Raw genomic sequence first — 15,238 nt, forward strand, 5'->3', positions numbered from 1 at the left:
ACATTTATTTTGCGACGCGAGTGGTGTAGTCAGAGTATTAAGCTTGTGTGCGGCTGCTCGGCCATAGAAACCCATTTCATGAAGCTCCCGACGAACAGCTCTTGTGCTGACGTTGCTTCCAGAGCAGGGGCGAAAATCTGATATCAACTTTGGGGGGGACAATTACATGAAATCTTCTCAAGAGCAATTCCTGAGGGGGACACCAAAAGTAGTGCTGTAACACGTAGCCTACATTGTAATATGGTAAATGTATATTGAGGAACCAAAGAAATAAGGTGTTTGCCGTACTCCTAACTACCGGTACCCAAAACTACACAACTACTCACAACGTCAATAACATTGCCTTTAACAAATCTTAGTTCAGTCACCAGTTTAAGTTGAGAGTGGGGGTATCCATGGCATTTTCCAATTATGTTCCTATTTTACAAGTCAAAAAAATTGAGAACCTTTCATAATGTTGCCAAACAAAGACTCAACAAACTTACCTGAGACTCCCTGTCTCTGCCAGTCTGTCCCTGCATATCTGTCCCCAACTCTGCTGTCTGTGTGCCATCTGTTGCCTGCTCTGCCTAATGACATCATTGTGAAACATTCCCATTAGCATTTCACTTCTTTCTTATGAACATTTTATCAACTAGTCTTTGAGATATTAGGCTACTAGGGTTCTTACTTTGCGTTTTGGTGTACTGAAAAATACTCTGATGTCCGTCTTTTATTTTTCTGCCATTTTTCTACCTGGCTGGCTGGCTACACACACACACACAGTGTGTAGGTTATTTACAGTAGGAGATGGGCTTCTATCATCTTATCTTTTATCATTCTATTTGGGCTTCGATCTAAAAGGTAGCTAGCAAATGTGAAACGGATTAAAATGACAAGAGTTGACAGCTGTATGAGTTCACCATTTACACAACATATGCTGCAACCTTTTGTAATTTTAATAGTTTGTTTCATATTGGCTGGCTTCCAACAATAGCTGAATTTGCAAAGCTAGCGAGCACCAATTCCGTTTCAGTGGTGTTTGCTATAATCTTTGCTACCCGGGTTAAATAAAATAAATAAATAAAAGTTCCCTTGCGACAATTTAGCTTTTGCAACGAGACCATTAAATATATTTAAGACAATGGTAGAAGAGAGTGTAGTTCTGTTCAGTTTGGACTTCAGTTTATCGCTAACCTTATCACAGGGACTTTGAAGCACTAACTTACATCATCTGCATGCTGATCTCGGAATAAATTGACGATAGCAAAGATTCCATCTTTGACGAGGCCACATAAATGGAATAGGTACTAGCTAGCTTAATAGTTCATATTTGCGCGCTAGCTCTGCATATTCAGCTAGTGTGTGTGTGCGATTGACTGGATTAACCTCACGTCAGTTACGTGCATTGAGTGCCTTTCAGACAGTAGACACGACCCCTCTGTTACCTTGCCAGTGGATCAAACCATTGTGAGGAAAAGGGTGGAGGGGGGGTCGCAATCTTTTGAAACTTAAAAACGCGCTATTAAGTGTCTATAATCAGCACAATTACATAGTTATGTTTCAGTGATATATTGGGGGGGACAAATCATATTTTTCCCAGGATGGGGGGGTCGTGTGTCCCCCGTCCCCCCCGGGATTTCCGCCCCTGTTCCAGAGGCAGTTTGGAACTCGGGAGTGAGTGTTGCAACCGAGGACAGGCGATTTTTACGCACCACAAGCTTCATCACTTGGCGGCCCTGTTCTGTGAGCCTGTGTGGCTTACCACTTACCGGCTGAGCTGTTGTTGCTCTTAGATGTTCCACTTCACATTAACAGCACTTACAGTTGACTGGGGCAGCTCTAGCAGGGCAGAAATTTGACGAACTGACTTGTTGGAAAGGTGGCATCCTATGATAGCGCCACATTGAAAGTCACTGAGCTCTTTAGTACGGCGATTCTACTGCCAATGTTTGTCTATGGAGATTGCATGGCGGTGTGCTCGATTTTTATACACCTGTCAGCAATGGGTGTGGCTGAAATAGCCGAATCCACTAATTTGTCCACATACTTTTTACATGTAGTGTAGCTGGGTGTGGGGGGGTCTCACCTCGAGTGTTGTCGGTGGAGTAGGGGTTCCCGTACTGCAGCTCTGCAGGTCTCTGGGGTACCAGGGGGGGTGGGGAGGGGTCCTGGGGGTAGGGAAGTGGGTAGCGCAGCAACACAGGCTGTTTGACCTCTGACCCCTGACCATCAGCCTCCTGCTCCCTCTGTCGGCCCTGACACTGCTGCAGCTCCTGGCATGGGGAGAAGATGGCCAGTGAGAACAACTTAAAACAAAACAAATTATTGGAAAAGATTTTAGCACCGAATAAAAGCAAGAAAACCAGGTAATCAGACGGTGCTTATCTTTTCAATCATTTAGGGTTTGTTTGTTTGATTGGTTGATTAAATGTATTGGATAATTAAAAGCAGTATTTACATAAAAAATGATTGAGGGTAAAAACACAAAGTCTGAAGGCTTATTTCTATTGAGGTCCAACAACAAAACCAATGTCAAGGGGCGTGATTTCCTCTTGACATTACCCGACTTTAACAGCTAGAGGCCTTAACTGAAACAATAACAAAGAGTCACCCCGCCTCTGTTTTGGTAAAAAGCTGAGGGATGGGCCTGGAGAAATGTCACCACTCTCAAATTCATAGACAGAGCTATGGATGCAAGGACTGACCATACATATCGAAATGATAGTTTTAACAATGTTTTCAGGCTATACAGTGTTTGTTTACATTTACATTGTTAACAAACATTGGAGTAAAACAAGCGTTATGTTGGGTTTTGATGGGGTTCGACAGTTGAACTAAACTCATGAGGCATTTAGAAGTTATATTTTTCAAGAATCAATGAGTATATATCACGAATTAAGTCCAGGATGGATGTAGCAACTAAGGATTCTAGCTTTAACCCATTACAGTCTAAGCCCTAAGCTTTATGGAATTGTTTTAAAGAAGGTCATGACTCATACCAAGGATAATTTTGCTATTTGATTTTATATTTTAATACCCTTTAAGTACCAAAAAATATATATATGAATTTGGCCTTTGCTATTAGCCCATACAAACGCATTGACTAACAGATTCACTACATGGAACAACAGCTAGTCCCCCCCCCCAAAATGAAAAGGACGTTTATTATGAAGTGTCTGTCCTATATCTGAGAGATATAAGAAAGATCAGTTAACATGAAATATTTTTTACTGTATTTAACCCCTTATTTTTGGCACTAAACATTCTCCATATATACAGTACCAGTCAACAGTTTGGACACACCTACTCATCCAAGGTTTTGGGATGAGTTGGACCGCAGAGTGAAGGAAAAGCAGCCAACAAGTGCTCATCATATGTGGGAACTCCTTCAAGACTGTTGGAAAAGCATTCCAGGTGAAGCTGGTTGAGACAATGCCAAGTGTGCAAAGTCATCAAGGCAAAGGTGGCTACTTTGAAGAATCTTAAATGTAAAATATATTTTGATTTGTTTAACACTTGTTTGGTTACTACATGATTCCATATGTGTTATTTCATAGTTTTGATGTCTTCACTATTATTCTACAATGTAGAAAATAGTACAAATTATGAAAAAACCTGGAATGAGTAGTTGTGTCCAAACCTGACTGGTACTGTACTTCCATTCATTTTTTCAACTGGTATAGGGGGACCTTCAGAGGAGTCTTGTGAGACCTGTGGGCATCCTAGAGCAAAACATGTACGTGTTCGTGAGAGTCTCACCTTTCCACAGAGGGGTCATATTATTGAGTAGCCCAAACTGTTGGGAGGCTACAGACAGAAGATGGCAGATCGGCTGTACCGACATCAGACGAGTCCCAATACACTTGTGGGGGCCGTAGAGCAAAAGGGAGCATGCCATCGTGAGTCTCATCTTTCCATAGAGGGGTCATAATAGTTTGTGGCAATTTTGTGAAAAGACCGATTTTCTTTCTCCTCCCCCTCTCTTGATAAACTAGATAGCCCTGCACTAATGAAGTTAACATTTAAACGAGGCTGACCACGGGGTGAAACAAACACAGAGGATGACATTTGCACCATTTAATGGTTAGTGTATGATGGCAGAACAGTATCATTAGTTGGAATCTAGATATTGGGGGAGAGGGAGGAAGCTACATAAATAGTAGTAGGTTGGTAAATTCAGTGCTTTTGGTAGGCTTATTATGGGGCGGCAGGTAGCCTAGTGGTTAGAGCGTTGGGCCAGTAACCGAAAGGCTGCTGGATCGAATCCCCGAGCTGACAAGGTAAAAATCTGTCGTTCTGTCCCTTAACGAGGCAGTTGTTTCCCGGTAGGCCGTCATTGTAAAGAATAATTTGTTCTTAACTGACTTGCCAAGTTAAATAAAGGTTAATTGTAAAAAAATAGATATATTAAATATAATATAAACTCCTGCAGGCTTCAGTAGTAGCTCTATGAAAGCACTTAATAAAAACTGTTATAACTGGTGAATGTTCATTGTACCTCCTTGAGTTGGTTCTTCTCTCTGAGGGCCTGAGCCAGACTCTCCTTCAGCTCTGTCACCTCCATGGCCCTCTCTACCATCTGGATCTACACAATTTGTAACACACATTTTTGGGGAGAAAGCCAAGGGGTGTGAATACTTTCTGAAGGCACCGTATGCACATTGTTAAGCTACCTCATCAATCTCCACACAATACCCCATAATGACAAAGCTAAAACAGGTTTTTAGAAATGTTTTGTATTCAGACCCTTTGCTCTGAGACCCAAAATTGTTTCCATTGATCATCCTTGAGATGTTTCTACAACTTGATTGGAGTTCACATGTGGTAAATTCAATTGTTTGGACATGATTTGGAAAGGCACACACCAGTCTATATAAGGTCCCACAGTTGACAGTGAGTGCATTTCAGATCAAAAACCAAGCCATGAGGTCGAAGGAATTGTCCATAGAGCTCTGAGACAGGATTGTGTCGAGCCACAGATCTGGGGAAGGGTACCAAAACATTTCAGCAGCATTGAAGGTCCCCAAGAACTCATTCTTAAATGGAAGAAGTTTGGAACCACCAAGACTCTTCATAGAGCTGGCCGCCCAGCCAAACAGAGTAATCGGGGGAGAAGGGCCTTGGTCGGGGAGGTGACCAAGAACCCGATGGTCACTCTGACAGAGCTCCAGAGTTCCTAAGTGGAGATGGGAGAACCTTCCAGAAGGACAACCATCTCTGCAGAACTCCACCAATCAGGCCTTAATGGTAGAGTGGCCAGACTGAAGCCACTCCTCAGTAAAAGGTACATGACAGGCTGCTTGGAGTTTACCTAAAGACTCTCAGACCAATAGAAACAACATTCTCTGGTCTGATGAAACCAAGAATGAATTGGAATGCCAAGCGTCACGTCTGGAGGAACCCTGGCACCATCCCCACAGTGGTGGTGGGAGTATCATGCTGTGGGGATGTTTTTCAGCGGCAGGGACTGTGAGACTAGTAAGGATCAAGGGAAAGATGAACGGAGAAAAGTGCAGAGGGATCCTTGATGAAAACCTGCTCCAGAGCGCTCATGACCTCAGACTGGGGTGAAGGTTCACCTTCCAACAGGACGACCCTAACCACACAGCCAAGACAATGCAGGAGTGGCTTCGGGACAAGTCTTTGAATGTCCTTGAGTGGCCCAGTCAGAGCCCGGACTTGAACCCGATCGAACATCTCTGGAGAGACCTGAAAATAGTTGTACAGCAACGCTCCCCATCCAACCTGACAGAGCTTGAGAGAATCTGCAGAGAAGAATGGGGAAACTCCCCAAATACAGGTGTGCCAAGCTTGTAGCATCATACCCAAGAAGCCTCAAGGCTGTAATCGCTGCCAAAGGAGCTTCAACAAAGTGCTGGGTAAAGCGTCTGAAAAATCTGTTTTTGCTTTGTCATTATGGGGTATTGTGTGTAGATTAATGAGGAAAATAAAATACTTTCCGAATGTACTAAAGTATATGTACTGTATACTACATGGCCAAAAGTATGTGGACACCCCTTCAAATGACTGGATTCTTCTATTTCAGCAACACCCGTGGTGGACAGGTGTATATAATCAAGCACACCGCTATGCAATCTCCATAGACAAACATTGGCAGTGGAATGGCCTTACTGAAGAGCTCAGTGACTTTCAACGTGGCACCGTCATCGGATACCACCTTTCCAACAGGTCAGTTTGTCAAATTTCTGCCCTGCTAGAGCTGCCCCGGTCAACTGTAAGTGCTGTTATTGTGAAGTGGAAAGTCTAGGAGCAACAACGTCTCAGCCGCAAAGTGGTAGGCCAAACAAGCTCACAGAACAGGACCGTCGAGTCCTGAAGCGCATAAAAATCGCCTGTCCTCGGTTGTAACACTCACTACAGAGTTCCAAACTGCCCCTGGAAGCAACGTCAGCACAATAACTGTTTGTCGGGAGCTTCATGAAATTAGTTTCCATGGCTGAGCTGCCGCACACAAGCCTAAGATCACCATGCGCAATACCAAGCTTTGGCTGGAGAGGTGTAAAGCTCGCCACCATTGGACTCTGGAGCAGTGGAAACACATTCTATGGAGTGATGAATCACGCGTCGCCATCACTCCAGAGACCGGGGCAGCTCTAGCAATTCTGTGCTTCCAAATTTGTGGCAACAGTTTGGGGAAGGCCCTTTCCTGTTTCAGCATGACAATGCCCCGTGCACAAAGCGAGGTCTATACAGAAATGGTTTGTCGAGATCGGTGTGGAAGAACTTGACTGGTGTGCACAGAGCCCAGACCAAAACACCATCGAACACCTTTGGGATGAATTGGAATGTTGACTGCGAGCCGACCTCACTAATGCTCTTGTGGCTGAATGGAAGCAAGTCCCTGCAGCAATGTTCCAACATCTAGTGGAAAGCCTTCCCAGAAGAGTGGAGGCTGTTATTGCAGCAAAGGAGGGACCAACTCCATTTTAATGCCCATGTTTTTGGAATGACATTTTTGACGAGCAGGTCCCTCTCAATTCTCTCCCTTGCTCTATGCCTCGATTTTCTTCTCTCCTTCCTTCCCCTCGTTTTCCTTCTATCCTCCCTTCATCTCTGATGCATCTCCTCTACTCCTCTTCACTGTGTGTGTGTGTGTCTCTCTCCGGACCATTAGGGCTAGGGTTACTAACTGTGTCTGTGTATTTATCTCTCTCCGGACCATTAGGGCTAGGGTTACTACCTGTGTCTGTGTATTTATCTCTCTCCGGACCATTAGGGCTAGGGTTACTAACTGTGTCTGTGTATTTATCTCTCTCCGGACCATTAGGGCTAGGGTTACTAACTGTGTCTGTGTATTTATCTCTCTCCGGACCATTAGGGCTAGGGTTACTACCTGTGTCTGTGTATTTATCTCTCTCCGGACCATTAGGGCTAGGGTTACTAACTGTGTCTGTGTATTTATCTCTCTCCGGACCATTAGGGCTAGGGTTACTAACTGTGTCTGTGTATTTATCTCTCTCCGGACCATTAGGGCTAGGGTTACTAACTGTGTCTGTGTATTTATCTCTCTCCGGACCATTAGGGCTAGGGTTACTAACTGTGTCTGTGTATTTATCTCTCTCCGGACCATTAGGGCTAGGGTTACTAACTGTGTCTGTGTATTTATCTCTCTCCGGACCATTAGGGCTAGGGTTACTAACTGTGTCTGTGTATTTATCTCTCTCCGGACCATTAGGGCTAGGGTTACTAACTGTGTCTGTGTATTTATCTCTCTCCGGACCATTAGGGCTAGGGTTACTAACTGTGTCTGTGTATTTATCTCTCTCCGGACCATTAGGGCTAGGGTTACTAACTGTGTCTGTGTATTTATCTCTCTCCGGAGCATTAGGGCTAGGGTTACTAACTGTGTCTGTGTATTTATCTCTCTCCGGACCATTAGGGCTAGGGTTACTAACTGTGTCTGTGTATTTATCTCTCTCCGGAGCATTAGGGCTAGGGTTACTAACTGTGTCTATGTATTTATCTCTCTCCGGACCATTAGGGCTAGGGTTACTAACTGTGTCTGTGTATTTATCTCTCTCCGGACCATTAGGGCTAGGGTTACTAACTGTGTCTGTGTATTTATCTCTCTCCGGAGCATTAGGGCTAGGGTTACTAACTGTGTCTGTGTATTTATCTCTCTCCGGACCATTAGGGCTAGGGTTACTAACTGTGTCTGTGTATTTATCTCTCTCCGGACCATTAGGGCTAGGGTTACTAACTGTGTCTGTGTATTTATCTCTCTCCGGACCATTAGGGCTAGGGTTACTAACTGTGTCTGTGTATTTATCTCTCTCCGGACCATTAGGGCTAGGGTTACTAACTGTGTCTGTGTATTTATCTCTCTCCGGACCATTAGGGCTAGGGTTACTAACTGTGTCTGTGTATTTATCTCTCTCCGGACCATTAGGGCTAGGGTTACTAACTGTGTCTGTGTATTTATCTCTCTCCGGAGCATTAGGGCTAGGGTTACTAACTGTGTCTGTGTATTTATCTCTCTCCGGACCATTAGGGCTAGGGTTACTAACTGTGTCTGTGTATTTATCTCTCTCCAGACCATTAGGGCTAGGGTTACTAACTGTGTCTGTGTATTTATCTCTCTCCGGACCATTAGGGCTAGGGTTACTAACTGTGTCTGTGTATTTATCTCTCTCCGGACCATTAGGGCTAGGGTTACTACCTGTGTCTGTGTATTTATCTCTCTCCAGACCATTAGGGCTAGGGTTACTAACTGTGTCTGTGTATTTATCTCTCTCCGGACCATTAGGGCTAGGGTTACTAACTGTGTCTGTGTATTTATCTCTCTCCGGACCATTAGGGCTAGGGTTACTAACTGTGTCTGTGTATTTATCTCTCTCCGGACCATTAGGGCTAGGGTTACTAACTGTGTCTGTGTATTTATCTCTCTCCGGAGCATTAGGGTTACTAACTGTGTCTGTGTATTTATCTCTCTCCGGAGCATTAGGGCTAGGGTTACTAACTGTGTCTGTGTATTTATCTCTCTCCGGACCATTAGGGCTAGGGTTACTAACTGTGTCTGTGTATTTATCTCTCTCCGGACCATTAGGGCTAGGGTTACTAACTGTGTCTGTGTATTTATCTCTCTCCGGACCATTAGGGCTAGGGTTACTAACTGTGTCTGTGTATTTATCTCTCTCCGGAGCATTAGGGCTAGGGTTACTACCTGTGTCTGTGTATTTATCTCTCTCCGGACCATTAGGGCTAGGGTTACTAACTGTGTCTGTGTATTTATCTCTCTCCGGACCATTAGGGCTAGGGTTACTAACTGTGTCTGTGTATTTATCTCTCTCCGGACCATTAGGGCTAGGGTTACTAACTGTGTCTGTGTATTTATCTCTCTCCGGACCATTAGGGCTAGGGTTACTAACTGTGTCTGTGTATTTATCTCTCTCCGGAGCATTAGGGCTAGGGTTACTAACTGTGTCTGTGTATTTATCTCTCTCCGGAGCATTAGGGTTACTAACTGTGTCTGTGTATTTATCTCTCTCCGGACCATTAGGGCTAGGGTTACTAACTGTGTCTGTGTATGTATCTCTATCTGGAGACACTATCAAAGGAAAAAGCCTACTATTTACTGCACAGATGAGCATACACTCACTCACAGAACTCAAACACACACACACGCCTAACTGACTCTGAGAGAAGTACACACTCATGAGAAACACACGCTTGCGCGCGCGCGCACACACACACACACACACACACACACACACACACACACACACACACACACACACACACACACACACACACACACACACACACACACACACACACACACACACACACACACACACACACACACACACACACACACACACACACACACACACACACACACACACACACACACACACACACACACACACACACACACACTGAGCCAGTCCACAGGAATATGGGGACCAGAGGAGGAACAATATAGACTGAGCTGACCTCACAGGGCTGACATAGACACAACCTTATCAGCCTGGCAGAGAGACTGGGTGTGTGTGTGCGTACAACTATTGTTCTTAAATGTGAGCATGACCGTGTGTGTGTGAGAATAGTGTGTGTGTATGCGTTGAAGACTTACCCTGAATCGCTCCTCCTCATTGGCCAGTCTCTGCTTAAGCGTCTCGTTGATAGCACACTGCTCCGCCCACTTCTCCTCCATCCTCGCCAGCTCCTCCTCCACCGAACAAGTCTGTTCTTTCTCTACCTCCTCCGCACTCCTCCTCTCATCCTCCTCCACACTCCTCTCATCCACCTCTTCAGCACTCTTCCTCTCATTCTCCACCTCCACCCAACTCTCCATCTTCATGCTCTCCTCTCCTCCACTCCTGTCCTCCTTCCTCTCCTCTCCTCCACTCCTGTCCTCCTTCCTCTCCTCTCCTCCACTCCTGTCCTCCTTCCTCTCCTCTTCCACACTCCCATCTTCTTTCCCTTCCTCCTCTCCACTCACTTCTCTTTCCATCTCTTCCCCATTCCGCCTCTTCCACTCTTTCTCCCCAGCTCTCATGGTCTCCATGCCGGAGAATGTGTTGGTGTGTGTGTCGGTGTGTGTGTTGGTGTGTGTGTTGGTGTGTGCGTCGGTCTGTGCGTAAGTGTGTGTGTGTTCCCTGTTTTTGTCACACCGTTTAGGGACAACCGGCCTCTCGCTGTCTCCTCTCAGCCCAGTTGCAGACAGATTGCCTGTAAACATATACACGTTAGAGGATTTAGTATTAAAGAGATGTGTGTGTGTGTGAGTGTGTGTGTGTGTCAGTACCTGCTGTAGGTGACTCTGGACTGGGTGTCAGAGGCTCCTGTGTCGTCTCAGTGGCAGCGTTTCTCTTTGACTCCTACAAACAGGAAACAAGTTGAATCAATCTGTGGACATCAGACTCAACTAGGCTGCACCCTATTCCTCACCATGAATCTGTGGACATCAGACTCAACTAGGCTGCACCCTATTCCTCACCATGAATCTGTGGACATCAGACTCAACTAGGCTGCACCCTATTCCTCACCATTAATCTGTGGACATCAGACTCAACTAGGCTGCACCCTATTCCTCACCATTAATCTGTGGACATCAGACTCAACTAGGCTGCACCCTATTCCTCACCATTAATCTGTGGACATCAGACTCAACTAGGCTGCACCCTATTCCTCACCATTAATCTGTGGACATCAGACTCAACTAGGCTGCACCCTATTCCTCACCATGAATCTGTGGACATCAGACTCAACTAGGCTGCACCCTATTCCTCACCATTAATCTGTGGACATCAGACTCAACTAGGCTGCACCCTATTCCTCACCATTAATCTGTGGACATCAGACTCAACTAGGCTGCACCCTATTCCTCACCATTAATCTGTGGACATCAGACTCAACTAGGCTGCACCCTATTCCTCACCATTTGGTCAGCTGGGTGATTAACTTCTGTGTTCATATGTGTTCAAAATTGAGAGTTCCGGCAAAACCGTAGTCTCCACCAAAAAGGCCCATCTGGACTACTGCGACTCTCTGTGTTCAACCTTCCCATGTCACCCCGCTCCTCCTCACACTCCACTGTCTTCCAGTTGAAGCTCACATCCACTACAAGACTATGGTGCTTACCTACAGAGCAGCAAGAGGAACTTCCCCTCCCTACCTTCAGGCTAGGCTCAAACCAATCACCCCAACCCGAGCACTTTTTTCTGCCACCTCTGGTCTCTTTGTCTCCGCCCAGTCAAAGCTCTTCTCTGTCCTGGCACCCCAATGGTGGAATCAGCTCCCCCTGAAGCTAGGACAGCAGAGTCCCTGCCCATCCTCTGAAAACATCTGAAACCCTGTCTCTTCAAAGAATACCTTAAATAATCCCACAGCACTACCTCTTCCCCACCTGGAGAAAATAAAAGCCTTTTGTGAACAAACACTCCCACTTGACTTTTTCCCCTTACTGGCTCTGACAGGGAAAATGTACGTACTATGACTGTGATATGTGGTTGTCCCATATAGTTATCTGAATATAAATGCACTAACTGTAAGTCGCTCTGGATAAGAGCATCTGCTAAATTACTCAAATGTAAAAAAAATCTAATATACCACAAGATGGCGCTGTGACAATGTGGTGTAGTACAGTATTGCAGACAGACAGACAGGACTCACCCCCTGGGCCTCGCTGATCTTGGCCACCTGCCTGCGGAGCCGCTGACACTCCCTGTACTTCTCCTTGTAGTGCTCAGCAGCCATGTGGAGACGCAGCTTCATCTCCTCCACTTCTCTCTGTAGCTCAGCCTCCGCCTCAGACACCACACACCCCCCCTCACTGGAGGTCCCCACACCCTGGGGGAGGGTGGAGCAGACAGAGGGAGGTGGGGGAGGGAGAGTTAGGGGGTAGAGGGGGAGGGTGGAGCAGACAGAGAGAGTGGGGGAGGGAGAGTTAGGGGGTAGAGGGGGAGGGTGGAGCAGACAGAGGAGGTGGGGGAGGGAGAGTTAGGGGGGTAGAGGGGGAGGGTGGAGCAGACAGAGGGATGTGGGGAGGGAGAGTTAGGGGGTAGAGGGGGAGGGTGGAGCAGACAGAGGGAGTGGGGGAGGGAGAGTTAGGGGGGTAGAGGGGGAGGGTGGAGCAGACAGTGGGAGTGGGGAGGGAGAGTTGGAGGGTGGAGCAGACAGAGGGAGTGGGGGAGGGAGAGTTAGGGGGGTAGAGGGGGAGGGTGGAGCAGACAGAGGGAGTGGGGAGGGAGAGTTAGGGGGTAGAGAGGGAGGGTGGAGCAGACAGAGGGATGTGGGGGAGGGAGAGTTAGGGGGGGTAGAGGGGGAGGGTGGAGCAGACAGAGGGAGTGGGGGAGGGAAAGTTAGGGGGTAGAGGGGGAGGGTGGAGCAGACAGAGGGAGTGGGGGAGGGAGAGTTAGGGGGGTAGAGGGGGAGGGTGGAGCAGACAGAGGGAGTGGGGGAGGGAGAGTTAGGGGGAGGGTGGAGCAGACAGAGGGAGTGGGGGAGGGAGAGTTAGGGGGTAGAGGGGGAGGGTGGAGCAGACAGAGGGAGTGGGGGAGGGAGAGTTAGGGGGGTAGAGGGGGAGGGTGGAGCAGACAGAGGGAGTGGGGGAGGGAGAGTTAGGGGGTAGAGGGGCAGGGTGGAGCAGACAGAGGGAGTGGGGGAGGGAGGGTTAGGGGGTGGGGGGGGGGTGGGGGGTTGGGGGAGTAGTTCAGCACAAAGACATAATTCAGTGTTGATATTCAGTTACTAAACTTGTCTCCAGCACATAGCAGTTCTAAATTCATCTTTATTTCTATGTTACAAAACTGAGAATGATAAATCCATGAGAGGAATCCTCCAAAGTTCAAGCCTGAAGCTACTTCCTGGTTCAACTGTATGAATGTGTCTGTGGATATCTATGGTCAGAAATGACCGAATACAAACAGTGTAGTTATTCCTTCCGTAAGACAATCAAACAACAAAGTGTCAGTATAGAGACAAAGTAGAGTTGTAATTCAACGGCTCAGACACGAGAGGTATGAGGCAGGGTCTACAGTCAATCACGGACTACAAAAGAAACATCAACGTCTTGCTCCCAGACAAATTAAACAACTTCTTTACGAGCTTTGAGGACAATACAGCGCCACCGACGTGGCCCGCTACCAAGGACTGTGGGCTCTCCTTCTCTGTGGCCGATGTGAGTAAGACATTTAAGCATGTTAACCCTCACAAGGCTGCCGGCCCAGATGGTATCCCTAGCCACGTCCTCAGAGCATGCGCAGACCAGCTGGCTGGTCTGTTTACGGACATATTCAATCTCTTCCTATCCCAGTCTGCTGTCCCCACATGCTTCAAGAGGGTCACCATTGTTCCTGTTCCCAAGAAAGCTAAGGCAACTGAACTAAATGACTATCGCCCCGTAGCACTCACTTCTGTCATCATGAAGTGCTTTGAGAGACTATTCAAGGATCATATCACCTCGACCCTACCAGTCACCCTAGACCCACTTCAATTTGTTGACCAATCAATAGGTCCACAGACGATGCAATCGCCATCACACTGCACACTGCCCTATCCCATCTGGACAAGAGGAATACCTACGTAAGAATGCTGTTCATTGACTACAGCTCAGCATTCAACACCATAGTACCCTCCAAGCTCATCATTAAGCTTGAGACCCTGGGTCTCGACCCCGCCCTTTGCAACTGGGTCCTGGACTTACTGACGGACCGCCCCCCAGGTGGTGAAGATAGGAAACAACACCTCCACTCCGCTGATCCTCAACACTGGGGCCCCACAAGGGTGTGTTCTCAGCCCCCTCCTGTACTCCCTGTTCACCCACGACTGTGTAGCCAAGCACAACTCCAACACCATCATCAAGTTTGCAGATGACACAACAGTGGTAGGGTTGATTACCAACAACGACGAGACGGCCTACAGGGAGGTGGTGAGGGCCCTCGGAGTGTGGTGTCAGGATAATAACCTCACACTCAACGTCAGCAAAACAAAAGAGATGATCATGGACTTCAGGAAACAGCAGAGGGAGCAGCCCCCCATCCACATCGACGGGACAGCAGTGGAGTAAGTTCCTCGGTGTTCATATCACCGACAAACTGAAACGGTCCACGCACACAGACAGTGTGGTGAAGAAGGCGCAACAGAGGAGGCTGAAAAAACCCTCACTAACTTTTACAGGTGCACAATTGAGAGCATCCTGTCGGGCTGTATCACCGCCTGGTACGGCAACTGCACCGCCTACAACCGCAAGGCTCTCCAGAGGGTAGTGAGGTCTGCACAACGCATCACTGGGGGCAAACTACCTGCCCTCCAGAACACCTACAGCACCCGATGTCACAGGAAGGCCAAAAAGATCATCAGGGACAACAACCACCCGAGCCACTGCCTGTTCACCCCGCTATCATCCAGAAGGCGAGGTTAGTACAGGTGCATCAAAGCTGGGACCGAGAGACTGAAAAACAGCTTCTATCTCAAGGCCATCAGACTGTTAAACAGCCATCACTAACACAGAGAGGTGGCTGCCTACCTACAGACTTCATATCATTGGCCACTTAATAAATGGAACACTAGTCACTTTAATAATGCCACTTTAAGAATGTTTACATATCTCACATTACTCATCTCATATGTATATAATGTATACTATATCCTTCACTATCTATTCTTTGCTATCTATTGCATCTTAGCCACTCTGTCACTGCTTATCCATATATTTTATATTTATATATTCTCATTCCTTTACTAGATTGTGTGTATTAGGTTTTTTTGTGGAATTGTTAGATATGACCTG

The 15,238-nt window shown here is 46.9% G+C and overlaps 1 protein-coding gene across 4 annotated transcripts in view; it reads right to left on the minus strand.

The window, feature by feature from the left end:
* The window catches only part of LOC106570524 (tax1-binding protein 1 homolog A), a 51,458-nt gene that overhangs the window by 5,930 nt on the left and 30,290 nt on the right, over positions 1–15,238 (minus strand). For 3 of the 4 annotated variants that reach the window (XM_045694914.1, XM_045694915.1, XM_045694916.1), the window contains exons 10-15: positions 12,121–12,297; positions 10,754–10,826; positions 10,079–10,677; positions 4,481–4,567; positions 2,069–2,255; positions 486–569 (exon numbers count right to left, since the gene is read on the minus strand). In XM_045694914.1, the coding sequence (XP_045550870.1) occupies positions 486–569; positions 2,069–2,255; positions 4,481–4,567; positions 10,079–10,677; positions 10,754–10,826; positions 12,121–12,297 (1,207 nt within the window). The remainder of the gene's footprint in view (positions 1–485; positions 570–2,068; positions 2,256–4,480; positions 4,568–10,078; positions 10,678–10,753; positions 10,827–12,120; positions 12,298–15,238) is intronic. The other variant, XM_014142940.2, reaches the window with a different exon arrangement.

The sequence above is a fragment of the Salmo salar genome, chromosome ssa14 (assembly GCF_905237065.1).
Source record: "Salmo salar chromosome ssa14, Ssal_v3.1, whole genome shotgun sequence".
Lineage (NCBI taxonomy): Eukaryota > Metazoa > Chordata > Actinopteri > Salmoniformes > Salmonidae > Salmo > Salmo salar.